Source organism: Equus przewalskii, chromosome 11 (genome assembly GCF_037783145.1).
Source record: "Equus przewalskii isolate Varuska chromosome 11, EquPr2, whole genome shotgun sequence".
Lineage (NCBI taxonomy): Eukaryota > Metazoa > Chordata > Mammalia > Perissodactyla > Equidae > Equus > Equus przewalskii.
The window spans coordinates 25,803,732-25,828,708 of record NC_091841.1 but is presented as its reverse complement, the minus strand read 5'-3'; the positions used below and the strand labels follow the sequence as shown (position 1 = coordinate 25,828,708).

The 24,977-nt window shown below is 57.2% G+C and overlaps 4 protein-coding genes and 1 long non-coding RNA gene across 13 annotated transcripts in view; 2 read left to right on the top strand and 3 right to left on the bottom strand.

Annotated features, from left to right (window-relative positions):
- The window catches only part of DNAJC4 (DnaJ heat shock protein family (Hsp40) member C4), a 3,184-nt gene extending 931 nt beyond the window's left edge, over positions 1 to 2,253 (bottom strand). The window contains exons 1-5 of one of the 6 annotated variants that reach the window (XM_070565399.1): positions 2,055 to 2,253; positions 1,774 to 1,956; positions 1,039 to 1,132; positions 364 to 548; positions 116 to 277 (exon numbers count right to left, since the gene is read on the bottom strand). In XM_070565399.1, the coding sequence (XP_070421500.1) occupies positions 116 to 277; positions 364 to 548; positions 1,039 to 1,132; positions 1,774 to 1,859 (527 nt within the window). In that variant the 5' untranslated portion in view covers positions 1,860 to 1,956; positions 2,055 to 2,253. Of the gene's footprint in view, positions 1 to 115; positions 281 to 363; positions 549 to 1,038; positions 1,133 to 1,773 lie in introns of all 6 variants that reach the window. The other 5 variants (XM_070565398.1, XM_070565400.1, XM_070565401.1 and 2 more) reach the window with 5 other exon arrangements.
- LOC139074500 (uncharacterized) overlaps positions 1 to 3,954 on the top strand; it is a 6,818-nt gene extending 2,864 nt beyond the window's left edge. For both annotated transcript variants that reach the window (XR_011524144.1, XR_011524145.1), the window contains 2 exons: positions 2,636 to 3,259; positions 3,615 to 3,954. This is a non-coding gene — a long non-coding RNA (uncharacterized lncRNA). The remainder of the gene's footprint in view (positions 1 to 2,635; positions 3,260 to 3,614) is intronic.
- Positions 2,689 to 5,386, bottom strand: NUDT22 (nudix hydrolase 22). Of its 3 annotated transcripts, none has more exons than XM_008509283.2 (6): positions 5,198 to 5,386; positions 4,397 to 4,894; positions 3,952 to 4,050; positions 3,362 to 3,459; positions 3,140 to 3,233; positions 2,689 to 2,855 (listed from the first exon to the last, which is right to left on the bottom strand). In XM_008509283.2, the coding sequence occupies exons 1-6, from the start codon at positions 5,270 to 5,272 to the stop codon at positions 2,754 to 2,756; spliced, it is 966 nt and encodes a 321-aa protein (XP_008507505.2). In that variant the 5' UTR covers positions 5,273 to 5,386; the 3' UTR covers positions 2,689 to 2,753. The 3 variants fall into 3 exon arrangements, with proteins under 3 accessions (XP_008507505.2, XP_008507506.2, XP_008507508.2); XM_008509284.2 differs by having other exon boundaries at positions 5,115 to 5,203; XM_008509286.2 differs by having other exon boundaries at positions 5,153 to 5,200.
- TRPT1 (tRNA phosphotransferase 1) lies at positions 5,149 to 8,723 on the top strand. The gene is made up of 8 exons (XM_008509282.2): positions 5,149 to 5,320; positions 5,681 to 5,764; positions 5,983 to 6,064; positions 6,612 to 6,781; positions 6,870 to 7,044; positions 7,235 to 7,291; positions 7,367 to 7,477; positions 7,606 to 8,723. The coding sequence occupies exons 2-8, from the start codon at positions 5,690 to 5,692 to the stop codon at positions 7,695 to 7,697; spliced, it is 762 nt and encodes a 253-aa protein (XP_008507504.1). The 5' UTR covers positions 5,149 to 5,320; positions 5,681 to 5,689; the 3' UTR covers positions 7,698 to 8,723.
- Positions 7,684 to 24,977, bottom strand: FERMT3 (FERM domain containing kindlin 3). Its single transcript, XM_070565375.1, has 15 exons — positions 24,053 to 24,977; positions 23,281 to 23,450; positions 21,383 to 21,616; positions 21,058 to 21,177; positions 20,798 to 20,966; positions 20,525 to 20,627; positions 10,818 to 10,925; positions 10,535 to 10,669; positions 10,403 to 10,452; positions 10,171 to 10,295; positions 9,865 to 9,971; positions 9,523 to 9,756; positions 9,051 to 9,175; positions 8,346 to 8,487; positions 7,684 to 8,227 (listed from the first exon to the last, which is right to left on the bottom strand). The coding sequence occupies exons 2-15, from the start codon at positions 23,438 to 23,440 to the stop codon at positions 8,048 to 8,050; spliced, it is 1,992 nt and encodes a 663-aa protein (XP_070421476.1). The 5' UTR covers positions 23,441 to 23,450; positions 24,053 to 24,977; the 3' UTR covers positions 7,684 to 8,047.

Genomic DNA, 24,977 nt, shown 5'->3' with positions numbered 1-24,977 from the left:
GACACAAGACGAGAGAGTGTGGGCCACAGGGGTGGTGTGGATGGACAGCTGACCGCCCTGGGCTCCCTCACCCATATCCCTCCCCCCAACACCCCAGGGGAAGGCAAGGACGCACCTGAAGGCAGCGTAGTGCAGGCCCATGCCTGCCAGCATGATCAGGAGGCAGTACCCCAGCACGCGCTGGTTGTGTTTCCGCTGCTGCTGCCTCAACTCTGGTCCCTGAGGCCTCACGCCATGAAACTGGGCCCAGTATTGTGCATTGGGGGGTGCCCAGGAGCTGCTGGGAGGGAGAAGAAAGGACAGGGTGGGGATGACACTCCCAAGGAGACATAGAGGGGCAAGAAGGGGGCAGGACTCCTGTACCTGTGTGCTTGATGAGCAGACCTGGGATGGGCTGTGGCTCCTGGAGACTTTGTGGGAGTTGCTGAGCGGAGCTGGTGGTCGTAGCTGCGGCGGCTCTGCTCGCGGCTGAGCACCTGGTATGCCTCGCTCAGCTCCACAAAGCGGCAGTGCAGGGATGGGTTCCCGGGGTCCCGGTCAGGGTGCAGCTGGGTGGGGCAGGACTCCCCTCATCTCCCTTTCTGTGCCCCTTCCCAGGCCCCATCCCAGTAATGTGCACCCACAAGGGCTCAAATCATTCTCAGAAGCCCCACCTGGGCAGGGACCCTCACTCTCAGGCCTGCCCACCCTTCCAGAAGGCCAGAGAGTCAGGAAGCACAGACTCCTGCCCCCTCCCCTTGTGCAAGCCCTCCCCACCTGCTTTCTGGCTCTCACTATGTGCCCTGGTCCAGGCTTTCTTAAGAGCAGGCAAGTCAAGAGAACCAAGCCCAGGCCATCAGACAGGGCCCCTGCCCCCCCCCCCAACCTGTCCTCCCCCCTGGCAGACCTCTGTCCTTGGGGCGCCTCCCCCTCCCTATGCATGCTGAAGGAATGTGGCATCCATCTGAATGAGCCACCCTGCTCCATTCCTGGGAAGCTGGAGTGTGCCCCATCTGGCTCAGACTTCCCGCTCCTCTCCCCACCTGGGACCACTGGTACCTCTTTGGACTTGGAGAAGAAAGCTCGTTTAACTTCTTCAGCGCTGGCACCCGGGTGCACCCCCAACAGTTCATAGTAGTTACTGGGGCCAGACCTGTGCAGAGAGGCCCAAACCCGTAGGGGCTGAGGAAACACAGAGGGTACCCCTTCTCTGCCCCTCCCAGCCCCCCGGGGCCACACCCTTCAACTCAGCAACCAGGAGCTGAGAGGCTGAAGCAGGCACCAAGAGAGATCTAACTCCAACCCACCCCTCCCCCTGAGTGTGCGGGGGTCTGGTGCAGATCAGGACATCTCAAAGTGTAGTCCTCAGACCCCTTGCGCCAGAAACACCTGAAAAGCTTGTTTAAAAAAGCAGATTCCTGAGCCCCACCTCATTCCTGCCGATCGGAATCTCCAGAGCAGGGCCCCGGAATCTGCATTTTTAACTCCACCTCCCCCGGTGGGTCATGCACAGCTTAACAATGACTGGAGTTGTGGAAAGTGCACTGGGTTTGATTTGGGCTCAAATTCCAGATCTGCCACGTAACTCGCTGTATGACCTTAGGGGTCGTGCCTTAATCTCTGATCCTGTGTCCTCCGCAGTGAAGGTGAGGGTTACCTGTCACAGCCTGTAAGGCACCTGACAGAGCAGAGAGATCCCGACTAAATCGGCACCCACGGGAGGGCCTAGAGCTGGGCAGGCCCTCAGCAAAAACCCATTGAACGATCCGGCCGGCCCCCCGGCGCCCGACTCACCGCTGCCGGGCGGCCGTGGCGAGGAGCCGTGCGGGAGGGCTGCGGGGCCACGGCCGGCACAGGCGCAGGGGCAGCAGGGGCAGCATGGCGGCGGGCGGGCGGCTGGGGAGAGGAAGCCACAAAGGAGGGCATTGGGGCCGGGACGGGCGAGACTTCACGCGCTGCGGGGCCGAGGGAAGGGGCCTGGCCGCGGTTACTCGCCAAGGCAAACTGGAGCAGACCGGGGGAGCCAGGCGCGGGTGGGGCGTCCTTGTGCAGGGCCAGGCCCCCGTGTCCCGGACCTGTCCGGCCTCTGCCCCGGCGAGCGGGGCCCTTCTCCACACCAGCCTCGGCGTCTGGACACCCAGCCGCGAACCCCGAGACCCCCGCCCCTAACAGGGAGCTCAGGGGGCGGGCGAAGGAGGAGCCACAACCAAGCCCCGCCCCGCCGCCCTCACGAACTCCGTGGCCGCCGCCATTTCCTGCTTCTATTCAGGCCCCGCCCCCGCGTTGTCATTGGCTTAGACACCCTGACCACGCCCGCCTTCCCGGAAGTCGCGGCGAGGGCTCCGCCCCCCCCCCCCCACGTCCGTTGGCGGAGGCCGGCGGAGGTGCGGGAAGGTGCGGGCGCCGACCCGGTAGGCGGGCGGCACCGAGCCTGACCCTTAGTGAGGCTTTCGGCCCGGGCGCCGTCGCTGTCCCGCAGGCATGGCTGTCAGTCCGCGCTGCAAGAGACACAAAGCAGCTCCCACCCTATAGTCGGCCCAGAACCTTACCAGAGGCTGGCCGGGGAAACGGCCCTCCTCCCAGGTTGTAAAGGGGAAACTGAGGCTGAGTTTTTTTTTTTTCAAAGTCACTTGTGCTGTCTCTCTCATCCACCCAGGGCTCTCCCAGCGGCCCCTCTCGATCTCACGGAAAGAGCAGACGCCAACGGAATCCAAGAATAAAGTCCTTTATTGTCTTTCGAGCTGTGGTGATAGGGCTGGGGACCCTAAGGCGACTCAGGCGGGACTTCCCTGGACCCGGTTGTAGAGGAAGATGGCGCCTTTGGCCGAGGGGCAGAGCTCAGCCCACATTTCTGTCTCCTGCAACCTCCGCACGCTCTGTGGGGAGACAGACCCAGACATCCAGCCCTGAGGTCTCCCACAGGAGCTGTGCCCACAGTTCCCGAACTTCGCAGCCCTCTGTACTGCCCCGCCCCTAGGGAGACATGGTAAAGGGGCTGAACAAGTCCCTGGCCCTCCTTTGGGCTGAGGGCATCCCCAGTGAGGCCCTGGGGCTCCAGAGGAAAGTTCTGAGGGATCTGGGGGCCCCATGCATCACCTGGCCTCCGCAAGCCCCAACCCCAGCTCCTTGTCCAAGCAAGACACACTTCACCGCCTCGCACCTGTGTCTCCACAAAGATGATTCCCGTGGACTCGTGGGCCTCAGGTCCCCCACTCATGTAATGCTCCCTCACCTGCTCAGAAGTCAGGCTGCACCTGGACAAGGACATGAGGGTGGCCTGGTGGGTGCCCCGCCCCGGAGGGTCCCTGTGGAGCCCCAGCTGCCTCAGCCATGCCCCACAACCACCCACCTCCCTAGGACCCTGTCCCCCGGGTTCACTCACTGGACGTAGAACTCGGCACTGGCACGGCCGGCGCTGGTCTCGTTGCGGGCGATGCCCAATAGCAGCGGCTGGCTCAGGGTGAGCAGCGGCAGGTTCACCTGGGGCCGGGGGTCCCACCTGTCAGTGCCCACTGCCCACATTCCTGCCCTTCTCAATTGAGAACAGCGCCTTACCCTTGTACAGCACTTTACATTTTGTAGCTCAAGCGCCCAGAATCACAGAATGTCAAATCTTGGGCATTTTCATTTTACAGATGGGAAAACTGGAACCGGAGAGACTGAGCAATTTGCCCAGGGTCACCAAGGGAAATCGAATTAGTAACTGGGACGCCCATTCACTCCTCTTTTCAACAAGCCTGGGCGGGAGTAGGCAGGACATTTATCATTGTTCGCACTGTGAACGGAAGAACCTGAGGCACACAGAACTGAGGGTTGTACTCCCACCCCAAGTGTGCCTAGCTGCAAAGCCAAGCTCTCCCCTCAATGTCAGATGCCTGCAGATGCTCCCGCCATCCCAGACCTGTGGAATTCTAGCATGTTCTACCTCCTCGCTCCTTGCCTACCACCCAGTCCAGGCTGCCCCCCACTCACCTCGTCGCAGATCTCCTGGAGGACGCTGGAGAAGAGCTCATGCACCACCAGCTCCCCAGGGAGGTCCGTGTGCAGGGGGCTGTCACCAGGGCACAGGGCCTGTGAGAGGTCAGGCTCAGCCCCTGGTCCCCACCTCTTCCCGCCCCGCCTTCCCCCACACCCGCTGGCCCTGAGGGCCTGGCTGGACAGAGTAAGAGTCTTAGTGATCCCCTGGCCCAGGGCTTCCTTTTCCAGACGGACAACCAGAGGTCCAGCTAGGTCCTCTGGCCACCCCTTCCCCATCCTCTAGCTCCCCAGAGGGCTGGGGCAGGGGTCAGTGGGGAGACTGAGGGGCTGCACTGAGCAGGGACTTTCGGAGATGTGCCAATTCCCCCTTTAAGGGACGAGGAAAACAAAGCTGAACTGTCTGCGTCTTTGTGCCTTTGCACCCAGCCCGGCATCTCACCTGAGGCTCAGGGTGCCCACCGGGCACGTCCACCAGCCCAGGTGCCTCGGCCACCCGCTGAGAGCGGCGAAGGAAGACTAGGAAGTTGTCAGCGGTGGCCAGTGCCGCGCCCACCCCCAGAGGGTCCGCCAGGTAGGCTTGCTTGTCACCCCAGTCGGTGGCCCCCTGCTGCCGCAGCCAGGCAGCTGAGCTGGCCCAGTTGGTGCCCAGGAAGTCTCGGTAGGAAGTCAGGCCCAGGCGCAGGAGCAGCTGTGGCCCCGGGGAGCCAATGGGCGCCAGGGTGGCAGAGTGCAGGCGGAACTTGGGGGCGTCGAAGAGCCACGGCTGGGCCTGGAGCCGACTCTCCCAGGCAGCAGAGATGGCGTTGTCCCCTCCTGGCAGTGGGCGACGGTCGTAGGCTGGGCTCAGCTCAACCTGGACCTGCTCCTCGGGCAGCCCCCCTGGGGGGCACTGCAGCAGCAGGGACACCTCAGGATCCATGGTCTGGACGGGGCAGCTCTGGGAGAGGACACAGCCAGGCCTGTCACCCTGGGGGACCTGGTAGCTGGCCCTCCTGCCACAGACCCGCTGAGGGTGTTCCCAGCGCTTCTGCACCCCGTGACCACTCCCTGGGCAGGAAAGTGTCTTAGCATCCCGCAAAAGCCGTGAGACTCCTGCTGCTAGACATCCCTGGGACCCCCGGGCATCCCTACCACCCAGAGGTCCCGCGGCCAGTCACCCCATAATGCCCATGTCTCCCAAAACCAGGGCTCCTGCCTCCAACCCCGGGTTCCGGAAGCTCGGCCTCCAGCTGGCACTCACCGCAGACTCGGCCGGCAGGCTCCGCCCCCTTCCCCGGACCGGAAGTACCCGCCCCCTGCTCCCTCGGCCTCTCATTGGCTGGGCCCGGCCCTTGGCCGGGTCCGCCGCCGCCGGCGGGAGTGGGTGAGCCCGCCCGTCCTCCTCCGCCTTCGGGACCTGGATGTGTCGCCGGCCCGGGCCCCGAGCTTCCGCCCTGTTAGCCTGGACTCCGGCCCCGCCTCCCCAGGCCCGCCTGGCTGGGCGACCCGGGAGCCAGGGGCGCCGGGGCTCCGCTTTCCTGGGCTCCGGGACTGACTCTCTGTGACCTTGGGCCTCCTGGGACTCAGTTTCCCTATCTGCATCAGGGAGTCCGGAATGGGGAGTGAATTTAATGAGCTGGATATCCGTCTCCCAGCTCTGGCATCCTGAGACGTTGTGACTTTCTGGGCAGGGTCGGGACGTGGAGGGGCCTTAACAGTCCCCGCATGTCACTGCTTGCCACAGGTCTTGGCCATGGACACCTCTGGAGGAAGGAGGCAGGAAGCAGGAGGGCCCAGGGGTAGAAAGGCTCGCAGACCCCGGGAACAGGTGCGTCCCCACCCTCACCCCTACTCCCATGGTGGGAGGGCAGAGGAGGGGGACGCTGAGCCCCTGCTCCCTGGGAAGAGCTGCTGGGGTGGGAGTCGGGGTGATGGGCCATACTGTCCCTGGAGACGCCTCCCCCTCTGGTCTCCTTCTGCAGAGGGTCACTCAGAGTTCAGGGCGGGCAGGGTGGGTCACCAGGGGCCACCTCTGGGCTCTTTCAGGACCGAGACGTGCAGCTGTCCAAGGCTCTGTCCTACGCCCTGCGCCACGGGGCCCTGAAGCTGGGGCTTCCCATGGGGGCCGGTGAGTGAGGGTCTCGGAGGCTGGGGTGGAGTGGCTCCCGCCCAGGGAGCAGTGTGAGCCTGTCTGTGACTGCCCTCCCCCAGGGCTCCGTCCACGGCCCTATGGGGACAGCCTGGAGGGCACATCGCCTCCACGTCCAGGGCAGGCCAGAGCCTAATATCATGTCCAGGGCAAACTGGGAGAGGAGGCTTTGTCCAGACCAGGCCTGGTGATACCCCCAGCCCAGTGGCCCAATAAACGCTTAGCTCAAGGGTGGGCAACACTGCGGGGGGGGGGTGTTGGGACAACTGACGTTTATTGAGTGTCTACTCTGGGCTAGATAGTGTGCTAAAAAGGGTCGCTTTATCTTTGTGACCCTCCATCCTCCATGAGGCTGATCCTGTTCCCGTGTAAGTTAAGACGACTCAGGCCCAGAAAGGCGAGGCTTTCTAAAGGTCACACAGATAAACCCAGGGACCCCCAAGCGCAGGCTCTGTCCGGGTTGCCTGTGGCCCCTGTGCCCAGGCCAGAGCAAGGTCGGCTCCTGAGCACTCCGGCCTACCCGCAGATGGATTCGTGCCCCTGGGCGCCCTCCTGCAGCTGCCGCAGTTCCGCAGCTTCTCGGCTGAAGACGTGCAGCGTGTGGTGGCCACCAACGCGAAGCAGCGGTTTGCCCTGCAGCCGGGGGACCCCAGCACCGGCCCTCTCATCCGGGCCAACCAGGGTCACTCCCTGCAGGTGGGGGCTAAGTGGCCTAGTGGGAGAGCCAGGTGGGACCCCTGCCTGTGAGGGTTCTCACTGCTGTCCTTTTCTGCTCCCATCCCAGGTACCTGAGTTGGAGCTGATGCCCCTGGAGACCCCGCAGGCCCTGCCCCCCATGCTCATCCATGGCACGTTCTGGCAACACTGGCCATCCATCCTTCTCAAGGGCCTGTCCTGCCGGGGAAGGACGCACATCCACCTGGCCACCGGACTGCCTGGGGACCCTGGTGTCATCAGTGGTCAGTGCCCTGCCCCCCTGCTACTCCCATGCACTCTGTCCTCCAAGGTCCCCCTCCAAGGGTCACAGCCTCTGTTGGTCAAGGCCCTGCATACAGTGGCATCCCCACCCCCCACCGAGCCCAGGACCCCAGCTTTGATGACTGCAGCAGCCCCAGGCATCCCAGGCCTCAACTCTGCTTGTCTCTGTAGGCATACGGCCAAACTGTGAAGTGGCCGTGTTCATCAACGGGCCCCTGGCCCTGGCAGGTGAGTCTGGACACAGCGGGGACTGCCCTCGGCCTTCAGGGAGGATGGGAGTCACCTCTCTGGTTCTGTCTGCAGATGGAATCCCCTTCTTCCGCTCTGCCAACGGGGTGATCCTGACTCCAGGGGACGCTGATGGCTTCTTGCTTCCCAAGTACTTCAAGGAGGCCCTGCAGCTGCGCCCGACCCGTGAGAAACCCCCTCCCCCATTCTTTGTGCCTGAAGCTTGTGCCCTCTGTCCTCACCTCTCTCCCAGCCCCCAACCCCAGCCTGACTTAGATCTCCCTTTCTCTAACCAGCTCTTGTCTCTGTCTCAGGAAAGCCCCTCTCCTTGGCTGGTGATGAAGAGACAGAGTGTCAGAGTGGCCCCAAGCACAGCTCCAGAGGAAGAAGAATGACCCAACAATAAAATATTTATTAAAAAAAGAAAAGATAACAAGAAAGAAACTCCCGTTTGAAACCATGAGTCACCATCCTATAGCTACAGCTCAGGACTACAGCTAGGTCAGGGGTGTTGGTCTCGGCCACTCGGACAAGGGAAGGGTGGGCGCTGTACGAGCTCAGGGCCCCCCCTCCCTAGCCTGGGGATGGCAGAGTCTGGCCCAGCCAGGTGCCTGGTCTGCACAAAGCCAGTGACAGCGTGTGAACGTGCCCAGCTCAGTGCATGAGTGGAGAGGGTGTGGGCAGTGAGTCCAAATGGGTGTGGGCTTAGGAGTGGCCATGGCAGGTGGTGAGTGGCGCGGGGGCAGTAGACAGGCCTCAGAAGGCCTCATGGCCCCCTGTGAGCTGCAGGAAGAGATCCTCGTCCAGCTCCTCCCCGCGGGCCCGCTCCCGCGTTGACAGGAAAATGTAGCCCCCGATATACTCGTGCACGATGCGGCAGCTGGCGGACATGCAGCTGAAAGCCACGTTGATATGCTCGTCAAACTCGATGGCCACCTGCAGGGCAGGCAATCAGAGGGGCTGGGGGGGTGGCATAAGGAAGCAGCCCCTGTCCCTTCCGAGGCTGGGTCTGGCCAGCCCCCTGTCCTTGCCCCCACCCTCCATCTGGGCCCACCTGCCGGATGTCCCAGTTGACATTCCACTGGCGCATGTTGCTGAAGCGCCAGGTCTTGACCACGTCGCCCACGGCTAAGTCGATGCGGATCAGTCGGTTGTTGGCAATGCCCAGGATCTCATCTTTCTTGCTGCCCTTGAACCTGGTCCCCAGGGGGAGAGAGTGTGAGCAAGGGCCGCACCCTGCTTGGCCCGGGAGCCCACCCAGACAGCCTGGGGCAGTGCTTGGAGCCAGCTGTGCAAGAAGTCAGTTAGGTTCTCTGGGCCCTGAGTTCCTCATCTAGCAAATGGGCATTCCTTGATATAATCATTATAATAACACTGAACAGCATCAGCACGTAATCCACGCCTTGAAATAACAACTATTTTTGTATCATCATCATCCGTTGCCTCACTCATATCTCTGCAGGCTTGGAATGGAGCCATCAAAGGGGCACTCCCTGTCACAGCAGCCAGCACTAGCCCTGTCCTACAGCCCAGCTGACCGAGGCCCAGAGAGGGGCCGGTCCGTGGCACAGCTGGGACGGGATCTGGGTCTCCCGCTCCCCTGGCTTGATCTCTCTCTTGTGTTTGCTCTAGGGGTACAGGATGGGGGGACACACGAGGTGCCCTTGGTAAGATCTGCCCACAGAGACAGGGAGGGCCCACCAGGCGGCAGGTGAGGGCAGAGAGGGTCCCTGGCATCGGGCTGGGGGGTGGCTCATACCTGACCGTGAAATAGGAGATGCCGAAGTCGGGCAGGGACTGCCAGGCCTGCAGGAAGCGCAGCTGGGCCTCCGACAGCGAGAGCTGGGCCACGTTCTGGTGGGCTTCCAGGATCCGCGGGGTGAGCTGCGGGACCACACTGGTGAGGGGGCGCCAAGTCCCTGAGACCCCCTGCCTATCTGTCCCCATCAGGGAGACACGAGGCTGAGCCTGGGGCAGGGGTGGAGCCCAATGTGGGGCCACCACGTGCACCCTCTCACCACTCAGCCAATATGAGCTGAGCCAGGCCTGAGGTGGACATGGGCGGCTGGGCTGTGACCCCTCCCAGAGGGTGGGGACAAGCACGCTCTGTCTCAGGGACACGGGTGGGAAAAGGAATGAATGAGCACGTGGCTTTCCAGAGGAACGCTCCATGGAGGTCCAGGGGTCAAGGGTGGCCAGTGGTCATTCCCATCACCCACTCCCTCTGGCACCTGCTTGGCCTTGAACTTTCGCTGGAAGCGGGGGCTGACCAGGCCATAGGGGTTGAGGCCCTCGGCAGAGGCGTCGGGGCCCTGGGGTTGGTTGCCCGCACCCCCTCCGCCGGCCCGCTGCAGGCTCAGGAAGGCCAGGATGGCCTGCACCTCGCTGGCATAGCTGCTGTCGGCCATGGTGCGGCCCTTGGAGGCCAGTCGGCAGCCGGCCATCCAGCGCGCGTACTGCTGCTCCTGGGGTGGGAGGGACAGGGGAGGGGCTAGCCAGGCCGTGGTCCAGCCCCTGGCCCCATCCTTACTCCAGCCTCAGCCCGGCCCCGCCCCGGCCCGGCCCTCGCTCACGTCCTGGCACCGCAGATAGACCTCGCTCATGCCCTCAGGAGAGGGCACCAGGAGCTTGATGCAGAACTTCTGGCCTGAGACGTTGACATCGGGGACCACCTCACAGCCTGGAGGGGGAAGAAGGGAGGGCTAGGAGGCCAGGGATGGGGAGCCCCGCCTGAGAGGTCCTTGGGTGAGTGAACCTGCACAGCTGCCTCAGGACAGAGGGCATCTTCTCACTCACCTGGCCGGCCCACAGGTGGGCCAGGTGGGCCCCCAGCCAGCCCCTGCCCTCGTCCCTGTCCTGGCCGGGCCGCCCTCCCTCACCCTTGAGGTTGAGCTGCTGAACGGGGTCTCCCGGCGCCTCCTCCTGGCTCTTGTAGTAGGACAGCGTGGTCTCCTTGAACACCACCCAGTGCTGGCGGTACCCCTTCAGGGTCAGCTTCCGGGGCCTGCAGGGGAGGGGGGAGCTTTGTGACAGGCCGCCTCCCTCCCTCTTGCGCTCTCTCGCCACGCTGGGCCCCTCCAGCAGGGCCACCCACTCCGCGCCCAAACTCACCGGAAGATCCGGAGATTGTCCTTGAGTTCTGGGATGGTAGTGAGGCTGTCCTGGGGAGGAGCCGAGTCAGAGGGGGGCCCGGTCCCTGCACTTGACCCTGACCCCAACCCCCCAACCAGAGCGCCTCCTCACCAGCATGTCCGTGGGCGCCGACCCCTCCAGCTTCACCTCCAGGTTGTTCAGGGCTGCGTCCAGGTCGTCGAGGCCCGGGTCCGTGCCAGCCGGTTCGCCCACCTCCCCGCTCTGGGACAGCTTGTTGATGTGGTACTGGGTGGGGCACACGGCCAGGGAGGGCTGAGTGGGCAGCCCATCTGCCCAGCAGTGCCTGGAGCTGGGCTGCCCCAGAGATGGGGCCTCCCTGCCCTGGGACCGGCCTGCACCCCAGCCCCACCGGGTCCCCAGGCCTGCCTGGCACCTGCAGGGCCGCGAACACCATCATCTCCTCCTCGGTGCAGTCGATCTCCTCCAGCAGCAGGTCCCACCGCGCCTGCTCGTACAGCTGGGTCAGCCGCACCGGGTCTGCCTGGATAAGCGGGAAGGGGAGGCTGGGGTGGGCAGGGGCGCCCTGTGTGCCCAGCCCCTGCCAGCCTCAGCCCTCCACCCTCAGCCCTGCCTTCTGTGCTGTGGCCCCAACCCCAGCCCGCCAGCCCCATCTGCCCAGGCAAGCAGCATCTTTTCCCTCTAAACCATTTTGCACAGATGTTGACTATATATCTACTGCATGCCCCTCCAGCTGCTGAGGGCACAAGGGGGACTGAGTAAACCAATCAGTAAATAAGTAAAGAGATTCAGGAGTGTGATAAAAACTATAAAGCAAATAGCTTCCATGGGGCGGCTCACTCATGCCCGCAGGCAAGCATTCCACATTTGATGGTGATGAGAGAGATAGGAACTGGGGTGCAGGGGGCTATGCCACATGAGGAAGCAATCAGGGAAGGCTTCCCTGAGGAGGCAACATGCCACACTGAAGGATGACAAGGGGCCACTAAAGGGAAGGGTGGTAGGAAGAACATTCCAGAGAGAAGGAACAGTGAGTGCAAAGCTCAAAGGGGGATCCCAGTTACCCACAGAAGACCAAGCCCACGCTCCCTCTGAAACCCAGCAAAATGGATAATGAAGGAATAAAAAAGGTAAACCCAAGAGGATAAAGGAGAGAGGGGGGCCTAGAGCAGGGAGAGGTGCCAGCAAAACTTTGGAGGATGGAAAGCAAAACCATGAATGGAAACTGAGTCACAGGGAGAGAGAGGTGCGATCTCGTGCCCTTTTCCCTCTCTTGTCCGATGGTAAAGGCACTGACAAGTTTTGAAAATAGGCAGAAAGAATAAGGATCTGAACACAGGCATCCGGGACACACGGTGGCCCCTGGACAGGCTATGGACTGGGATCGTCTGGCTGAGAGGCGAGGGTGGACTGAAAGGAGAACTGGAGACAGTCTACGAAAGGACCAGGTCCCTCCTCGCTCGCTGCAGCCAAGTGACGGCCAGCTGGCACCCGGCTGAAGCCAGAAATTTACTCTCTGGAGATGCTGAGCCAGAGGTAGGCCTGCATTTGGTACCCCAGGCACAGTCGGGTGAGGGGGCGCACTGTGCTGAAAGCAGATGAATTAGGAGAAGATGGGCATTCTGGAAGGTGGGACAACCCCAGCCCTTCCCCTCTTGTCACCCAAGACATTGGCAGGGACCCTTCTGTCCCCCGTTGGGAGATCAGAGGGTTTGCTGCTGAGAAACTGATGAACCAAAGAGAAGACCCCCACAAAGAGTGGCCTCCCTGCCCATCACCCTCGAGAGGCCACCAGTGCCAATCCCCATCCATTCACTCAGGGCTTCCAATCGGCTTCTTAGAGCCTGATTCCACATATGAAAGGACAGGCAAGGATTACCCACATCTAAGGAAAGCTGCTAGCCTGAACTACAGAGACTAAGACCAACAGGAAAAAGGAGAGAGCTTGGAGGAAATAAAGACCATGCGGGGAGCAGAAGGAAACTTCCGACACTAGTCAAAATCCTTACAGAGACAAAATACTGCACTCATAAAACAAGAACAGGATGCTATTTTTAAAAAGAATATGATTATAAAGTTAGAGTAATTAAGACTGTGTGGCATTGGCAAAGAGAGACAAATGGACCAACGGAACCAAAGAGACTCAGCGAGAGACCCACACACGTGTGTTCACCTGACTTAGGACAAAGGGGATCCTGCAGCCACTGGGGAAAGGATGTTCTTTTCAATAAATGGCACTGGGTCGATTGAATACCCATACGTAGGAAAAATGTATTTGTACCCCTACCTCACACCATATACAAATATCAACTCCAGATGGACTGCAGATCTAAATATGACAGTTAAAACAATAAAGCATTTAGAGAAAAATAGGATGACATCTTTGTCATGTTGGAATAAAAAAGATTTCTTAAACAAGACACACAAGATGTTCATTATAAAAGAAAATATATAAGTTGGATTATATTAAAATTAGGAACATCTGTTTATCAAAATAAACCATTAAGAGAATGAAAAGGCAAAGCATAGAGTGGCAAAGCATATTCACAATATATTTATCTGACAAAGTATTCATGTGCAGAATATATAAAGAACTTCCACAAAGCAACATGAAAAAGACAAGCTACTCAATATAAAAACTGACAAAAAACTTGAACAGAAACTTCACAAAAGAAGCTATCCAAATGGTTAATAACCAGACGAAAAAGGGCTCAACTTGATTCGTCATCAGGAAATGTAAATTAAAACCACATAAAAAGTACACCAGTGGTTGTCTGAGTTTGAGGAGGGAGGAGTCACTGCAACCGGGCCCTGGGGAACTTTCTGGGGTGACGAAATGTTCTAAAACTGGATTGTGGCAATGGCTGCACAACTGTATAAATTTACTAAGAATAATCTGACTGAATGCTTACAATGGGTGATTTTTACCGTATGTAAGTTATATCTCAGTAAAACTGTTTAGAAAAACAAATTTAAAAAGCCCCCTGAGATACCATTACGCACCCACCAGAATGGCTACAATGGAAAAGACAGGAAGTACCAAGTGCTGGTGAAGTCGTGGGACGACCAAACTCTCCCGCACTGCCGACCGGGGTGTAAATCGGTATAACCACTTTGGAAAGCTGTTTAACAGTTCTCTACCACAGCTAAACCAACGCCTGCCCGATAACGCAGCAATTCCACCCCTGGGTGCATGCCCTACGGGATGTACGTATGTTCAGCAAAAGAAATATACTGGAGTGTTCATAGCATCTCCATTCATAGTAGCCCCAATCTGGAAACAGCACAGTCCTCATCAGCAGCAGAATGGAAGATTAATTAATTGTGGGATATTGACGTAACGGAATATTATACATCATTGAGAGAGAATACACTCACTATGTGCAACATGGATGAGTCATACAGGCATAATGTTAAGTGAAAGAAGCCAGGCACAAGAGAGCACAGACTGTGCGATTTCATTGATGGAGATTTCAAACACAGGCAAAATTAATCTACGGTGTTAGAAGGAACCTTAGTGGCTCCGCGTGTGGGAGAAATTGCCTGGAAGAGGCAGAAGGGGGTTTCTGCAGATTGGTAAAGTTCTGTCACTTGATGTGTTGGATACCTTTGTGCATTTTTCTAAATATGTGTAATACTAAAAAGAAATTTTTTTAAAGGAACACTCAGAAAATAAGAGCTCTTAGAACTTAAAACCATAGTTGCAGAAATTAAAAATTCAATAGATCATTTAGAAGATAAGTCAAGGAATTCTCCAGAAAGTTGAACAAAAAGATACAAGCTTAAAAATGAGAAAGAAAGGATAAATGTCTGGTTTTTTCTTTGAAGCATCAATCCAAGAGGTCTAATATCTACTAAGTTCCAGGAAAAAAAAGGAACAGAAAAACAAGTGGGATGAAATTTATTAAAGAATTTATTAAATAATTATTATTATTTAATAAATTTATTTAATTTATTAAAGAGATTTTATGGAGCATTTTTCCAGAACTGATTTCTGATTTCAGAGGGTTCAGCAAATGTGCAGGCCGATCAATGAAATAAGATCCATCTTAGGATATAGTACTGAGAGATTACAGAACACCAAGAGATGAGAAGATTCTCAAAGCTCCTGCTACCTCCCCTCCCCCTCTAAGAAAAAATTAAAAGTGTATGCCACATACGGAAGGACTGAAAATAAAAATGACATCAGACTCCTCAACAGCAACACTGGAAACCAGAAGATAATGGGAAAGTGGCTTCAAAATTTGGCAGGAAAATGTTTCCATTTTCCTATTCTATATTCCTATATAGAATTCCTATATTCAATTCAATTCCTAGAATTCTATACCTAGCCCAACTATCAGACGAGTGAGGGTAGAATATCGACCTTTTCAGACACGCAGGATTTCAAACCGTTTACCACTTTAAGGGAAGCTGTTGAAACACATGCTCCGTCAAAATGAGAGAGTCAGTCAAGAAAGAGGAACACAAGAGATCCAGGAACCAAGAAGTCCAATATAGGAATTCCCGGGAAATAGGGAAGTCTAAGGACAACAGTCCTGCAGTGGGTCCAGAGCGCTCCTGCTGCACAGTTCCGAAAAGGAAACAACCCCGACCGATATCCTAAAGCCATCAATCATTTTGAAAGGAGTTTTGTGGTTGGGTCGCAATGTCGAAGGGTCCTGGTTATGGAACATCCCACCTTGTCACGGGATGACCTCCCATCAAGCCTCAGCCCCATAGAGAGCATCCAGATAGCCTTTTGGGGTCTCTCTGCTAATTGTGCACAGACAGACAATGAATAGAAAAATAAGCAAATAAAAATAGAGCAAGTATGAACTATAAGAAAAATTTGACCAAGAAAGGAAATATCATTACTCCGTGGCTTAGCTAAGAACACTGTTTGTATGTGTTACTGTTTACAGCCATGATCACATTGTTTTAACCAAAAACTATAAGGCAATTCAATTGGAAATGTGCAAAGAAATGTGTGCGCTGTGGGGGAAGGGGGGCAGGTGTAAGACAGCTAAATCATCATCTTTCATACAAAGTTAATAGATAATGTGTGAAATGGAAAAACCAAGGCATAGAAATGTATCAGCATGTCCTGTAGACGTAAACACTAGAATAAAAAGCTACAGGGTTAAAAAAAAAAACCAGTCTCTTGGGATCAGAAATCTGGGAGAAGGAGAGGTCAGGCAGGGACCTCTTTTTGTTGTTCTTATTGTGAACCTGCGAGGACCATTTCACTCTTTAAGCCATCATTGATTACTCTGACTAAAATTAAAATTGAATTCCAAAAACCGAAAAAGAACAACAAAGCCCAAATGGTCTTTAGATACTGGACCACAGACCATGCAGGACGGTGATCTCGGAGAGAAGGAAACACACACAGTGAGTCCTAAGGTGGCCCAGCTCACTGCCCCGAGAGTGTCCAGGCTGTAGCACGGGGAGGACGACCCCAGTCAGAGCCCGCTTACTCCCCGAGCTGAGGAGACGTCACGGAGGATCTGAGGAGTCCGAGGCGGCTAGAATTCACAGGACAGAGTACTGGAGACGAGAGAGCTGCTCAGACAAAGCTCCGGAGGTCGCCAGAGGCTCCTCTTGGGTCTTTAGCTGAGAATGCGTCAGTGTATGTGTGTCATGAAATGATCCAAGGCGGGCGGAAGAAACACTGGAAAGGAGCGGGTGGAACATTGACCAGAGCTCACGGAAGCGTGGGAATAGTTCACATTCGAACAGCCAGATTAGAAACCTCATAATCAATCGCACATCAGATAGCGTGCTCAGAGGGCGACTGCCTCGGTATCGGGGAAAATTAGCCCCAGATGAAAGGATGCTTTCGTTCTGCCTGATAATTCAAAGCAAGCCTTGGAAGGATCAAACTGTTTCCAAGCATGTTAACTTCATCCCCAAACAAGGCTTAAAAATACTTTTTTAAAGGACTACCAAAAAAATCCAGCACCAAGAACAGAAAATGTGTAGTGTCTAGAATCAGATAAAAAATGACCAGGAGAGGAAAGAGGCAAAAAAAAAAAAATACAACTTGTGATGAGGAGAAAAATAGTCAGGAGAAATAGATCCAGAAATGACACAGAAGATCGAATTAGTAGACAAAAACACTAACAAGTTACTATACATGTATCCTGTATGTTCAAGAACGTAGAAAAAAGCATGAGCATGTTAAGGAGAGATATGGAAAATTTTTAGAAGGTCAAAGTTGAACTTCTAGGCATGAGATTCATGGCAAAAGAAATGTGAATAAACTTGAAGACATAGCAATAGAACTCTCCAAAATGAAACACAGAAAAATAAGACTAAAAAAAAACAAAAAAAGGGGCCAGCCCCGTGGCCAAGTGGTTAAGTTCTCGCGCTCCACTTCCTCAGCCCAGGGTCTCGCCAGTTCGAATCCTGGGCGCGGAGATGGCACCGCTCATCAGGCCACGCTGAGGTGGCGTCCCACATGCCACAACTAGAAGGACCCACAACTAAAAATATACAACTATGTACCAGGGGGCTTTGGGAGAAAAAGGAGAAATAAAATCTTAAACAAACAACAACAACAAAAAAATCCAAAAAACTAAAGAAAGCATCAGAGGCATGCGAGGATGTCAAGCAGCCTGATAGTCATGTAACTGGAATCCCACACAGGGCGAGGGGCAGAAAAAATGTCTGCCAAAATTGTGCAAATTTGATAAAAACTATGAACGCTCCGATTCAAGACGCTCAATGAACCCCAAGCATGAGAAACCTGAAGCAAACCAAGGCACACGATAATCAAATTATTTAAAACCAGTAATAAAAAGAAAATTGGACGGGGCTGGCCCGGTGGTGCAGCGGTTAAGTGTGCACGTTCCGCTTCGGCGGCCCTGGGTTCACCAGTTCGGATCCCGGGTGCAGACGTGGCACCAATTGGCAAGCCATGCTGTGGCAGGCGTCCCACATATAAAGTAGATGAAGATGTGCATGGGTGTTAGCTCAGGGCTAATCTTCCTCAGGGGAAAAAAAAAAAAAAACAGGATAAAATTAAAAAAAAATTTTTTAAGTTAAAAAAAAGAAATTTGGAAAAGCAGTCAGAAAAAGACACATTAAACACAGACGAACAAAGAGTGCCAGCAGCCCTGTCTTGGGAAGCCGTGCAAGCCACGAGAGTGTGGAGCCACATCTTTAGGGAAAGGTAAGAAAAAGGCTGTCAACCGAGAACTTTATGCGGAGTCAAAATATCTTTCAAAATCAAAAGCAAAATAATGGCTACATAGACAAAGAGAAGCTGACAGAACTCAGGACCAGGAGGTCGGCACAAGAAACCTAAAGGAAGTCCCTCAGACAGACAGAAAGTGATGCCAGCTGGACATCCGGATCCAGACACACAAACAAAGAGGCGAGGAAATGGTGACATGCGGGCAGAGAGAAAAGAATTTTTTCATATTTTAAAAATATTTTTACAGGACAATTGGCTGATGGAACTGTTCTATATCTTGACACGATCAACGTCAATATCCAGGTTGTGTTACTGGTTCAGGAAACCAAGTAAAGGGTTTCCAGGTTTCTAGGATCTCTGTGTGTTATTTCTTACAACTGGCTGTGAATCAACGGTTATTTCACAACCAAAAGTTTAATAAAAAATAACTGAGGGGCCGGCCCGGTGGCGCAGCGGTTAAGTGCGCACGTTCTGCTTCTCGGCGGCCCGGGGTTCGCCGGTTCGGATCCCGGGTGTGGACATGGCACCGCTTGGCACGCCATGCTGTGGTAGGCGTCCCACATATAAAGTAGAGGAAGATGGGCATATATGTTAGCTCAGGGCCAGTCTTCCTCAGCGAAAAGAGGAGGATTTGTGGCAGATATTAGCTCAGGGCTAATCTTCCTCAAAAAAATAAAATAAAATAATTGACTGGTTATAGGAAAAATACGAATGATGACGACTCGACAATTGTACTCCTAGGTATACACACAAGAGAAATGAAAATCTATGTCCACTTGAAAACTTAGACATGAATATTCATGTCAGCATTATTCATAATACCCAACAAGTGGGAACAAAACCAAATGTCTATAACTGATGAATAGATAAGTAAAATGTGGCATAGCCACACCACAGAATCTTACTCAGCACGAAAAAGGAAGGAAGCCCCAACACAGGCTGCCAGATGGATGAACCTTGAAAACTTTGTGCTAAGTGAATGAAGCCTGTCACAAAAAGCCACATATTGCATGATTCCACTCATAAGAAATGTCCAGAATAGGCAAATCGATAGAGACAGAAAGGAGATCAGTGGTCGCCTGGGGCTGAGGGGGTGGGGGACAAATGGGGAGCAACTGCCAACAGGAGGGATTTCTTTTGGGGGTGACAAGAAAGTTCTAAAATTGATTGTGGTCCTGGTTGCACAACTCTGTGAATATACTAAACACCATTGAATTGTACACTTCAAATGGGAAAATTATATGGTTTATGAATTATTTCTCAATACCGCCGTCATAATAATTCAAACCGCGACAAGGATGACCCTACGTTGTGGGCTTTGACACAGGTAGGAGTGAAATGTGCCTGCACAGGAGCGTGGGGGCCGGGAGGGTGAGGGAATGTCATGTGAAGCGGTGTAATGATCCTGGACGGTCATAGGGGATGTCAACTATAACCCCCAAAACAACCGCAAAAAAATTTTAAAAAGTATAGCTAAAAAGCTCGTATAAAAGGAGATAAAGTGGAATCGCGAAAACTACTCAATCCGAAAGAAGGCGGGAAAGGCGAGAGAAGGGAAGACACAAGCTGGAGCAGAGGAAGGAGCATGCGTGCTGGGGGAGGGAAAGGAGGCCGGTGTGGGTGGAAGGGAGGGAGCGGGTGGCAGAGAGGTGAGCAGGGCTAGACCAGGCTGGGCCATAGGCAGCCACAGGAGCCTTTTAAGCAGGAGTGACAGGATCTCATGTGCGTTTGCAAACATTCGTTCTGCGTGCCTGTGGAGGCTGGGAGGCCCAGAGGGGAAAGAGGTCCTTTAGGAATAGCTGCAGTGACTGATGGCTGCAGAGAAGAGACAGAGAAGAAAGGGTGGTCTCGGATTTCAGTTCGAGAGAGGATCAACGGGACAGGATGCGGGATGGGGTCGGAGAGAAAGGGAAGGATCCAGAACGGTGTGAGCGTGGGGCGTCTGCGGTGAATCCCTGGACGGTGGGAGGGTGTGCTGGGAGGAGAGCTCTGTCTCAGGCAGGAGAAGACAGAGGTCACTGCTAGGTACCTGAGCAGAGATGGCCAGCTGGACACGAGAGTCTAGAGCTCAGGGGAGAGTCTGGGCTGAGATTCTAAACCTGGGAGCTAGAGAGCATGGAGGCGATATTCAAATCCATGAGCCTGGAGATTCCTGGGAGAACGGGTGCAGAGAAGGAGTGGGGAACGGAGCCTTGGCCCCCAACACCAAAGGCCAGGAGCCAGGGCAGGGCAGCTGGGGACCCCGAGTGCACGGGGGTGACAAGTGGCCAAGTAAGAAGTGGGCAGGAAGTGAGCTGGGGACAGATGGCGTGGGGGCGCGGTCACCTCGGCAGGTGAGCTTCCCGTGTTTGGCGGGGGGCAGAGACGCCAGGAGGGCCTCAGCTGAGGAGCGAGAGGGAGTGGAGCAGCAGCCACAGGAAAGCCTGGGAAACAGGAGGCAGGATTCCGGGGAGCACGGACACTGGCCCCCAAGGGCTCTGTAGATAGCGGCGTTGAGAAGTTTCGCAGTGAAGGGGGGCAGAGAAGTGGGGTCACGCGTAGAGGGAGCGCCTGTGGGGTCCTGGTGGGGGGGATGCATCGAGCCCGGGGGTTGCCAATGGGGAGGGAGGACAGAGAAGAAGAGACGCACACTGGCGCCTGCCTGTAAAGCCTCGTCCCTCGCCGGCACCTCGTTCCTGCAGCGGGGCAGGCTCCCCAGGGGCACTCACCACTGTCTACACTCATCTGTGGTCATTAGGTCCCCGATGGCCCTTGAGAAACAGGCTTTGGCATCAGCCCAGGTGCAACACGGTGTTGGCGGAGTCAATAAACAGGGGTGTGGATGGACAAGTGGACGGATGGACAGACCCCTGGTAGTCTCCAACATCCCGGGAACCCAGACCCCTGACCCTAGGTCCCCACGTCTCATGCCCCAGACCCCGCCTCTCCCTGACCCCGCCCACCTTGGGATCCAGGTCGAAGAAGCTGTAGTACTTAAAGCGTAGCCAGAGCGTGTCTCCCGCCTTGACGTCCTGCTGCATGAGGCACCGTGACGAGTCCAGCCACCTGGGCGGCAGCAGAGGCAGGAGTGAGTGCTGAGCCAGGGCGGGGGGCTGCGCGGGGGGCTGGGGGCAAGCACATACATGGGGAAGGCCTGGAAACAGGAGGCGGGTTGGGGTAGCAGGCCATGGGAGCGGAGCCGGGACACGAGGGACCGCGGTGGGCAGGCGGCGCACCTGCTGTGGAGCTTGGTCTTGTCCAAGAGGGAGCTGGGCCGGGGCAGGCGCTGCAGCAGGAGGGGGTCGGGCGGGGGCTGCGGCCGGCTCAGCATGTGGTAGCAGGCCTCGGTCTGGGCGCTGTCTGAGAAGTGGGCTGGCATGCCCCGGAAGAGCGCAGGTGCCACCCCTGGAGGGCAGGTCACGGTCAGCCAGGCCTGGCCCCAGCCCCTGTCTCCTGCCAGCCCCACGCCCAGCCTGGCCCCCCAGCCCGTGCTCACCCCCAGCCAGGACGACCTGGGTCAGGTCGTACACCTCCTCCTCCGGCTCCTTCTCCTTCTTTTTCTTCTCCTTCTTCTCCAGAGTCCGGAGCAGAGACAGCTCCTCAGGGTGCCGGATACCTGAGGGGACCCGGGGCCTCAGTGGGGCTGTCCTGTGACTTCCCGTCCCACCCGCGGGCACTTTGGGGCAGGTCACAGCCTTGCAGGCAGGATGGGGAACAGGACAGCAAAGATGACGTGACAATAGCTGGGCTGTAAACGGAGGGGACCTGCACCCCTGTGGGACCCTTGCAGGGTGGCAGAGATGGACGAGCTGGGGACTCACTGAGGAGGCGGCAGATGGCGGCCACGGCCTGGAAGAGGGGCTGGGAGAAGCTGGCTCGGAGGCGCAGGGCGCGACGATTCGGCAGCCGCAGGACCACCGGCCGGTGCTGGGGCCCGAAGAAGAGGCGGGCGTCGGCCAGGATGCCGTACTTGTCCAGCGTCCAGTGGGTCTGCAGCAGCCACTGCTTTTTCTGTTCCCACCAAATGGCGTAGTCTGACCAGTCCTGCTTGCGGTCTGCGGGGCCACGGGAAAGGGGGTGTGTGCATCAGCCTCGGAGGGCCCTGCCCCCAACCCAGAATCTGGGTGCCCCAGTCTTACTACCCCCACCTCACATTCTCCAGCCCATCTGGCTCCCCCCGTAAGCTCCTCCCGCATCCTCCCACATTCCTGGCTCCCTGGCTCTCTCTCTCTGGCATTCCTGGGAGCCCGCGAGGCAGAGGCTGTGGCACTGGGGTTGTGCCCGCACGCAGCAGTGGGAGCTCTGCTAAGAGTTATCAGTTGCTGGTTCTGTGACCTTGGCCAAGTCCTTAATCTCTCTGTGCCTCAGTTTTCCAGTTGGTGAGATGTGGGTAGTAATCCTCCCAACCCAGTGGGCAAGGGACAATGCCTGCCATGTGGTCAGTGCACATGTGACATACTTCTGCAGGCACATGAGGACACGTATTCAGTTAGCAATACAAACGCTTCACTCCTCATGCAGCTACGATGGGTGAGATGCCATCTCCCCTCCATCCTCCGCCCGGGAGTGTGAACTGGCGCGAGCTGAGCACGAAGGATGAGCGCTGCCCTCTGGAGCGTGTGCAGCCCTTCCTTGCCAGTGATCCAGGGCCCTGCCTCGGCCCCACTGCCCCTTCTGCCCATCGCAGGGGACGTGGGCTGGAGGGACTTGCCCTGGGGAGCCCAGCCGTGGTTGGAGGGGTGGGGTCCGTCTGTCTGACCGCCTCACTCCTCGTCTGGGCCTCTTGCGTTGCTCTTGTGCTGGGCCCCGGGGCCAACCAGGTCCCCTCTTGAGGCACCAGGTCTCCACGCCCTCTGCCCTGGCTCGGCCCCGGCCGGTCTGAGGCTCGGTCTGACACCCAGTCCCTGAGGGACCCTCTGTTCCCCACTTCTGCTTTCACAGCCTCCTTGGGCCCTGCCTTCTGGAAGCTCCCCTCACCGCCTCAGCCCTCCTGTGGCCAGGCTGTCCTAGGGCCTGTCCTGTCCCCAAGCTGCATGTGGTGGGTTGGCTGGGTCTGAGGATGCCGGCCCACACCCACCCTCAGGCAGCAGGGCCCCAGCTCCTGGCTGGGACTATCGTGGGCTCGCCTTCCGGCTCTGCCTATCGGAGTGAGCTGCTGCCCTCCCGAGAAGGGGCAGCCCCCACCCCCAGCAGGAAAGGCGGTGGATGAGAAGCCCCCTTGTCACCGCCCTGCTCCTCTTCATGGCTGACACCACAGGCTCCCTGCTGTAACTTCCTGTGGGGGCAGGGCCTTCCCACCCAGCAGGGGCCTGTCACCAGCCTACTAAGGGCTTCCGCCTGGGGGAGGGGGGTGGGAAGAGGCCCCCAGGTCCCCAGGAGCCCCTCCGGTCTCCTTTCAGACCCCCGGCATGTGACCTCTGCCTCGGCCCAGTCAAGGCCTCTCCTGCCCGGAGAAGTGGGTCAACAGAGGGCTGTGGCCAGGTCTGCTCCCTGAGGACTTAGCAGAACCAGTTGGAGGGGGAGGAGGGAGGGAAAGAGTGGGAGGGAGGGGAAGTTGGGGAAATGTCTTTTTTGGAACCGAATGATTAAGCTGGTGCCTGAGTCACTGCGACACGGTTATCGAGAGCTGCGCAGCAGGGATGGCCCGGAAGTACCATGGGCCACCAGTTGTGGCTGCCCCATGGTGCTGAGGTCAGCTGCAGGGGCGGCCGGCACTCACTGATCTGCTCCACGATCTTCAGGAGCACCCCGCCGATGTGCGACTCCCCGGTGACCCGGAGGGTGACCGACTGGGCCTGGGGTTCCTCCTCTCCTACGAACACCTGCAGCTCCCAGGACGAGTCAATGTAGTCCCCGGTGGCCGTCTTCATCCCCGCCATGGCTGCGGCTCTATAGCAAGGGTGGGAGGGAGGTGAGGTGGGCAGGGCGCTGGGGCCTGGGGGCCTGCCCGTGTTCAAGGAGAAGTGGCCCTGTGGTGCCCTGGACGGGCCCGAGAGCAGAGAGCCAGCCCACAGGCCAGTACGCCACGGCAGTCACGACACCGAGGGGACCGAGTTGTTCCAGGCAAACCTCAGATCCTCCCACATCACTGATGGACGAGCTGAAGGGACCCTCAGAGACCATGTCGTCCAACCCGCTCCCATCTTACAGACGGGAAGACTGAGGCCCGGTAGGAGTGAGAAGGGGCTCGCTCAGGATCAGCCACCTCCATGCGAGAGCTGGGCCCAACCTCCCTCTGCTGTCCCAGCCCCAGTTCAGCCCCAGGCCCACGCTGGCAGCTGCCCACCCTGAAATGGCTGTGAAGCCAGGTCAGAAAGCAGGTCCAATCCGGGCCCAAAGCTCAGCTCCAAACATGCCAAGCCAGCCGAGGCCCCTGGGGGGCAAGGCACCGTCGGGGCTGCCGCAGGGAGAGAGGTGTGCTGGGCCGAGGGGCTGCAGGAAGGCGAGGGAGAGAAAGGTCCTGGGGCCGTCAGCCGCAGGCCCCAGCTTACCTTGTCTGCAAGGGGTTGGCGGCTGCAGGTGGGGGTAGGAGTGTCGGCCACTCCCGGCCCAGCGTCTACACCTGCGACCGCCCTGTGCTCCCTTCGCCTCTGCTTTCTCTTCAGTGCTTCCTCCACAGGGGAGCCCTTGCGCCTTATCACGAGCACAGGGCGCGCTTGGCCCCTCCCAGGGCGGGCTTGCTGGGTGCAGGAAGCAGGCTGCCAGTGTGCCCAGGCTCCCAGGCGCCCCGCCTCTGCTCCCAGGAGCGCAGGAAGCAGGCGAGGAGCGGGACCTGGGGACCCAACACTATGGAAAGGGTCTCCTGCTTTGGAGGGAGGATCAGTTCAAACCAGAGAAGCCACCGGTTCGGGGCTAGGTCCCCTGTACGAAGCCATCTCCCATCTCCAGCTTGTCATGAGGGGAGGCCCTGGGGCCACGAGACGTCACTGGGCCGCCAAGAGGGAGAGCCATGGGGTCAAAGGGACAGGATCTAGGTGATTTAGGAACTGGGTACATCAAGCCAGCTCAAGCCCCGGATGTCCCTTATCACAAAGTAGATCCTTGAGGGAGACCCCGAAGGAAACAACTTTCTTATGTCTTCTCAGTCCCCAGTAAAGGTCTCTATTTCCAAACTTGTCAACCTTAGAGTCCCCTGAACGAAACTGGCCCCTGATCATTGACCTCCCTGCCCTGCAGCGTGCCCCCTCTACCCGAGGCTCGCTCCTGCCCAGGCCCTGCTCAAATGTGACCTGGGCAGCTCCCTGGTGCCTGTCACCTGCCCCAGGATGTAAGCTCTGGTAGATACATGACTGGCTGCTGGCAGGAATCCAGCCGTCCCAGTTTGGGGCTGGAGGGACAGAGCCTGGAGGCTATCACACCAAAGGTGCCAGAGTCCCTGCGGAGGCCAGGCTTTCTGAACTGTCCCCTAGATGGGGT

What these genes read in the sequence shown, in the direction of transcription:
- NUDT22 (XM_008509283.2), bottom strand. Translation starts at nt 5,272, where the DNA reads ATGAGAGGCCGAGGGAGCAGGGGGCGGGTACTTCCGGTCCGGGGAAGG. An exon ending in TCCAGGAGATCTGCGACGAG is followed by an intron (nt 3,460 to 3,951) that starts GTGAGTGGGGGG and finishes CCCCGGCCCCAG; the next exon opens with GTGAACCTGCCGCTGCTCAC. An exon ending in TCATCTTTGTGGAGACACAG is followed by an intron (nt 2,856 to 3,139) that starts GTGCGAGGCGGT and finishes GTCTCCCCACAG; the next exon opens with AGCGTGCGGAGGTTGCAGGA.
- TRPT1 (XM_008509282.2), top strand. Translation starts at nt 5,690, where the DNA reads ATGGACACCTCTGGAGGAAGGAGGCAGGAAGCAGGAGGGCCCAGGGGT. An exon ending in GGGGCTTCCCATGGGGGCCG is followed by an intron (nt 6,065 to 6,611) that starts GTGAGTGAGGGT and finishes GCCTACCCGCAG; the next exon opens with ATGGATTCGTGCCCCTGGGC. An exon ending in CCTGCAGCTGCGCCCGACCC is followed by an intron (nt 7,478 to 7,605) that starts GTGAGAAACCCC and finishes TCTCTGTCTCAG; the next exon opens with GAAAGCCCCTCTCCTTGGCT.
- FERMT3 (XM_070565375.1), bottom strand. Translation starts at nt 23,440, where the DNA reads ATGGCGGGGATGAAGACGGCCACCGGGGACTACATTGACTCGTCCTGG. An exon ending in GAAGATCGTGGAGCAGATCA is followed by an intron (nt 21,617 to 23,280) that starts GTGAGTGCCGGC and finishes GTGGCCCCGCAG; the next exon opens with ACCGCAAGCAGGACTGGTCA. An exon ending in TCAGCAGCTCAACCTCAAGG is followed by an intron (nt 9,972 to 10,170) that starts GTGAGGGAGGGC and finishes TTCCCCCTCCAG; the next exon opens with GCTGTGAGGTGGTCCCCGAT.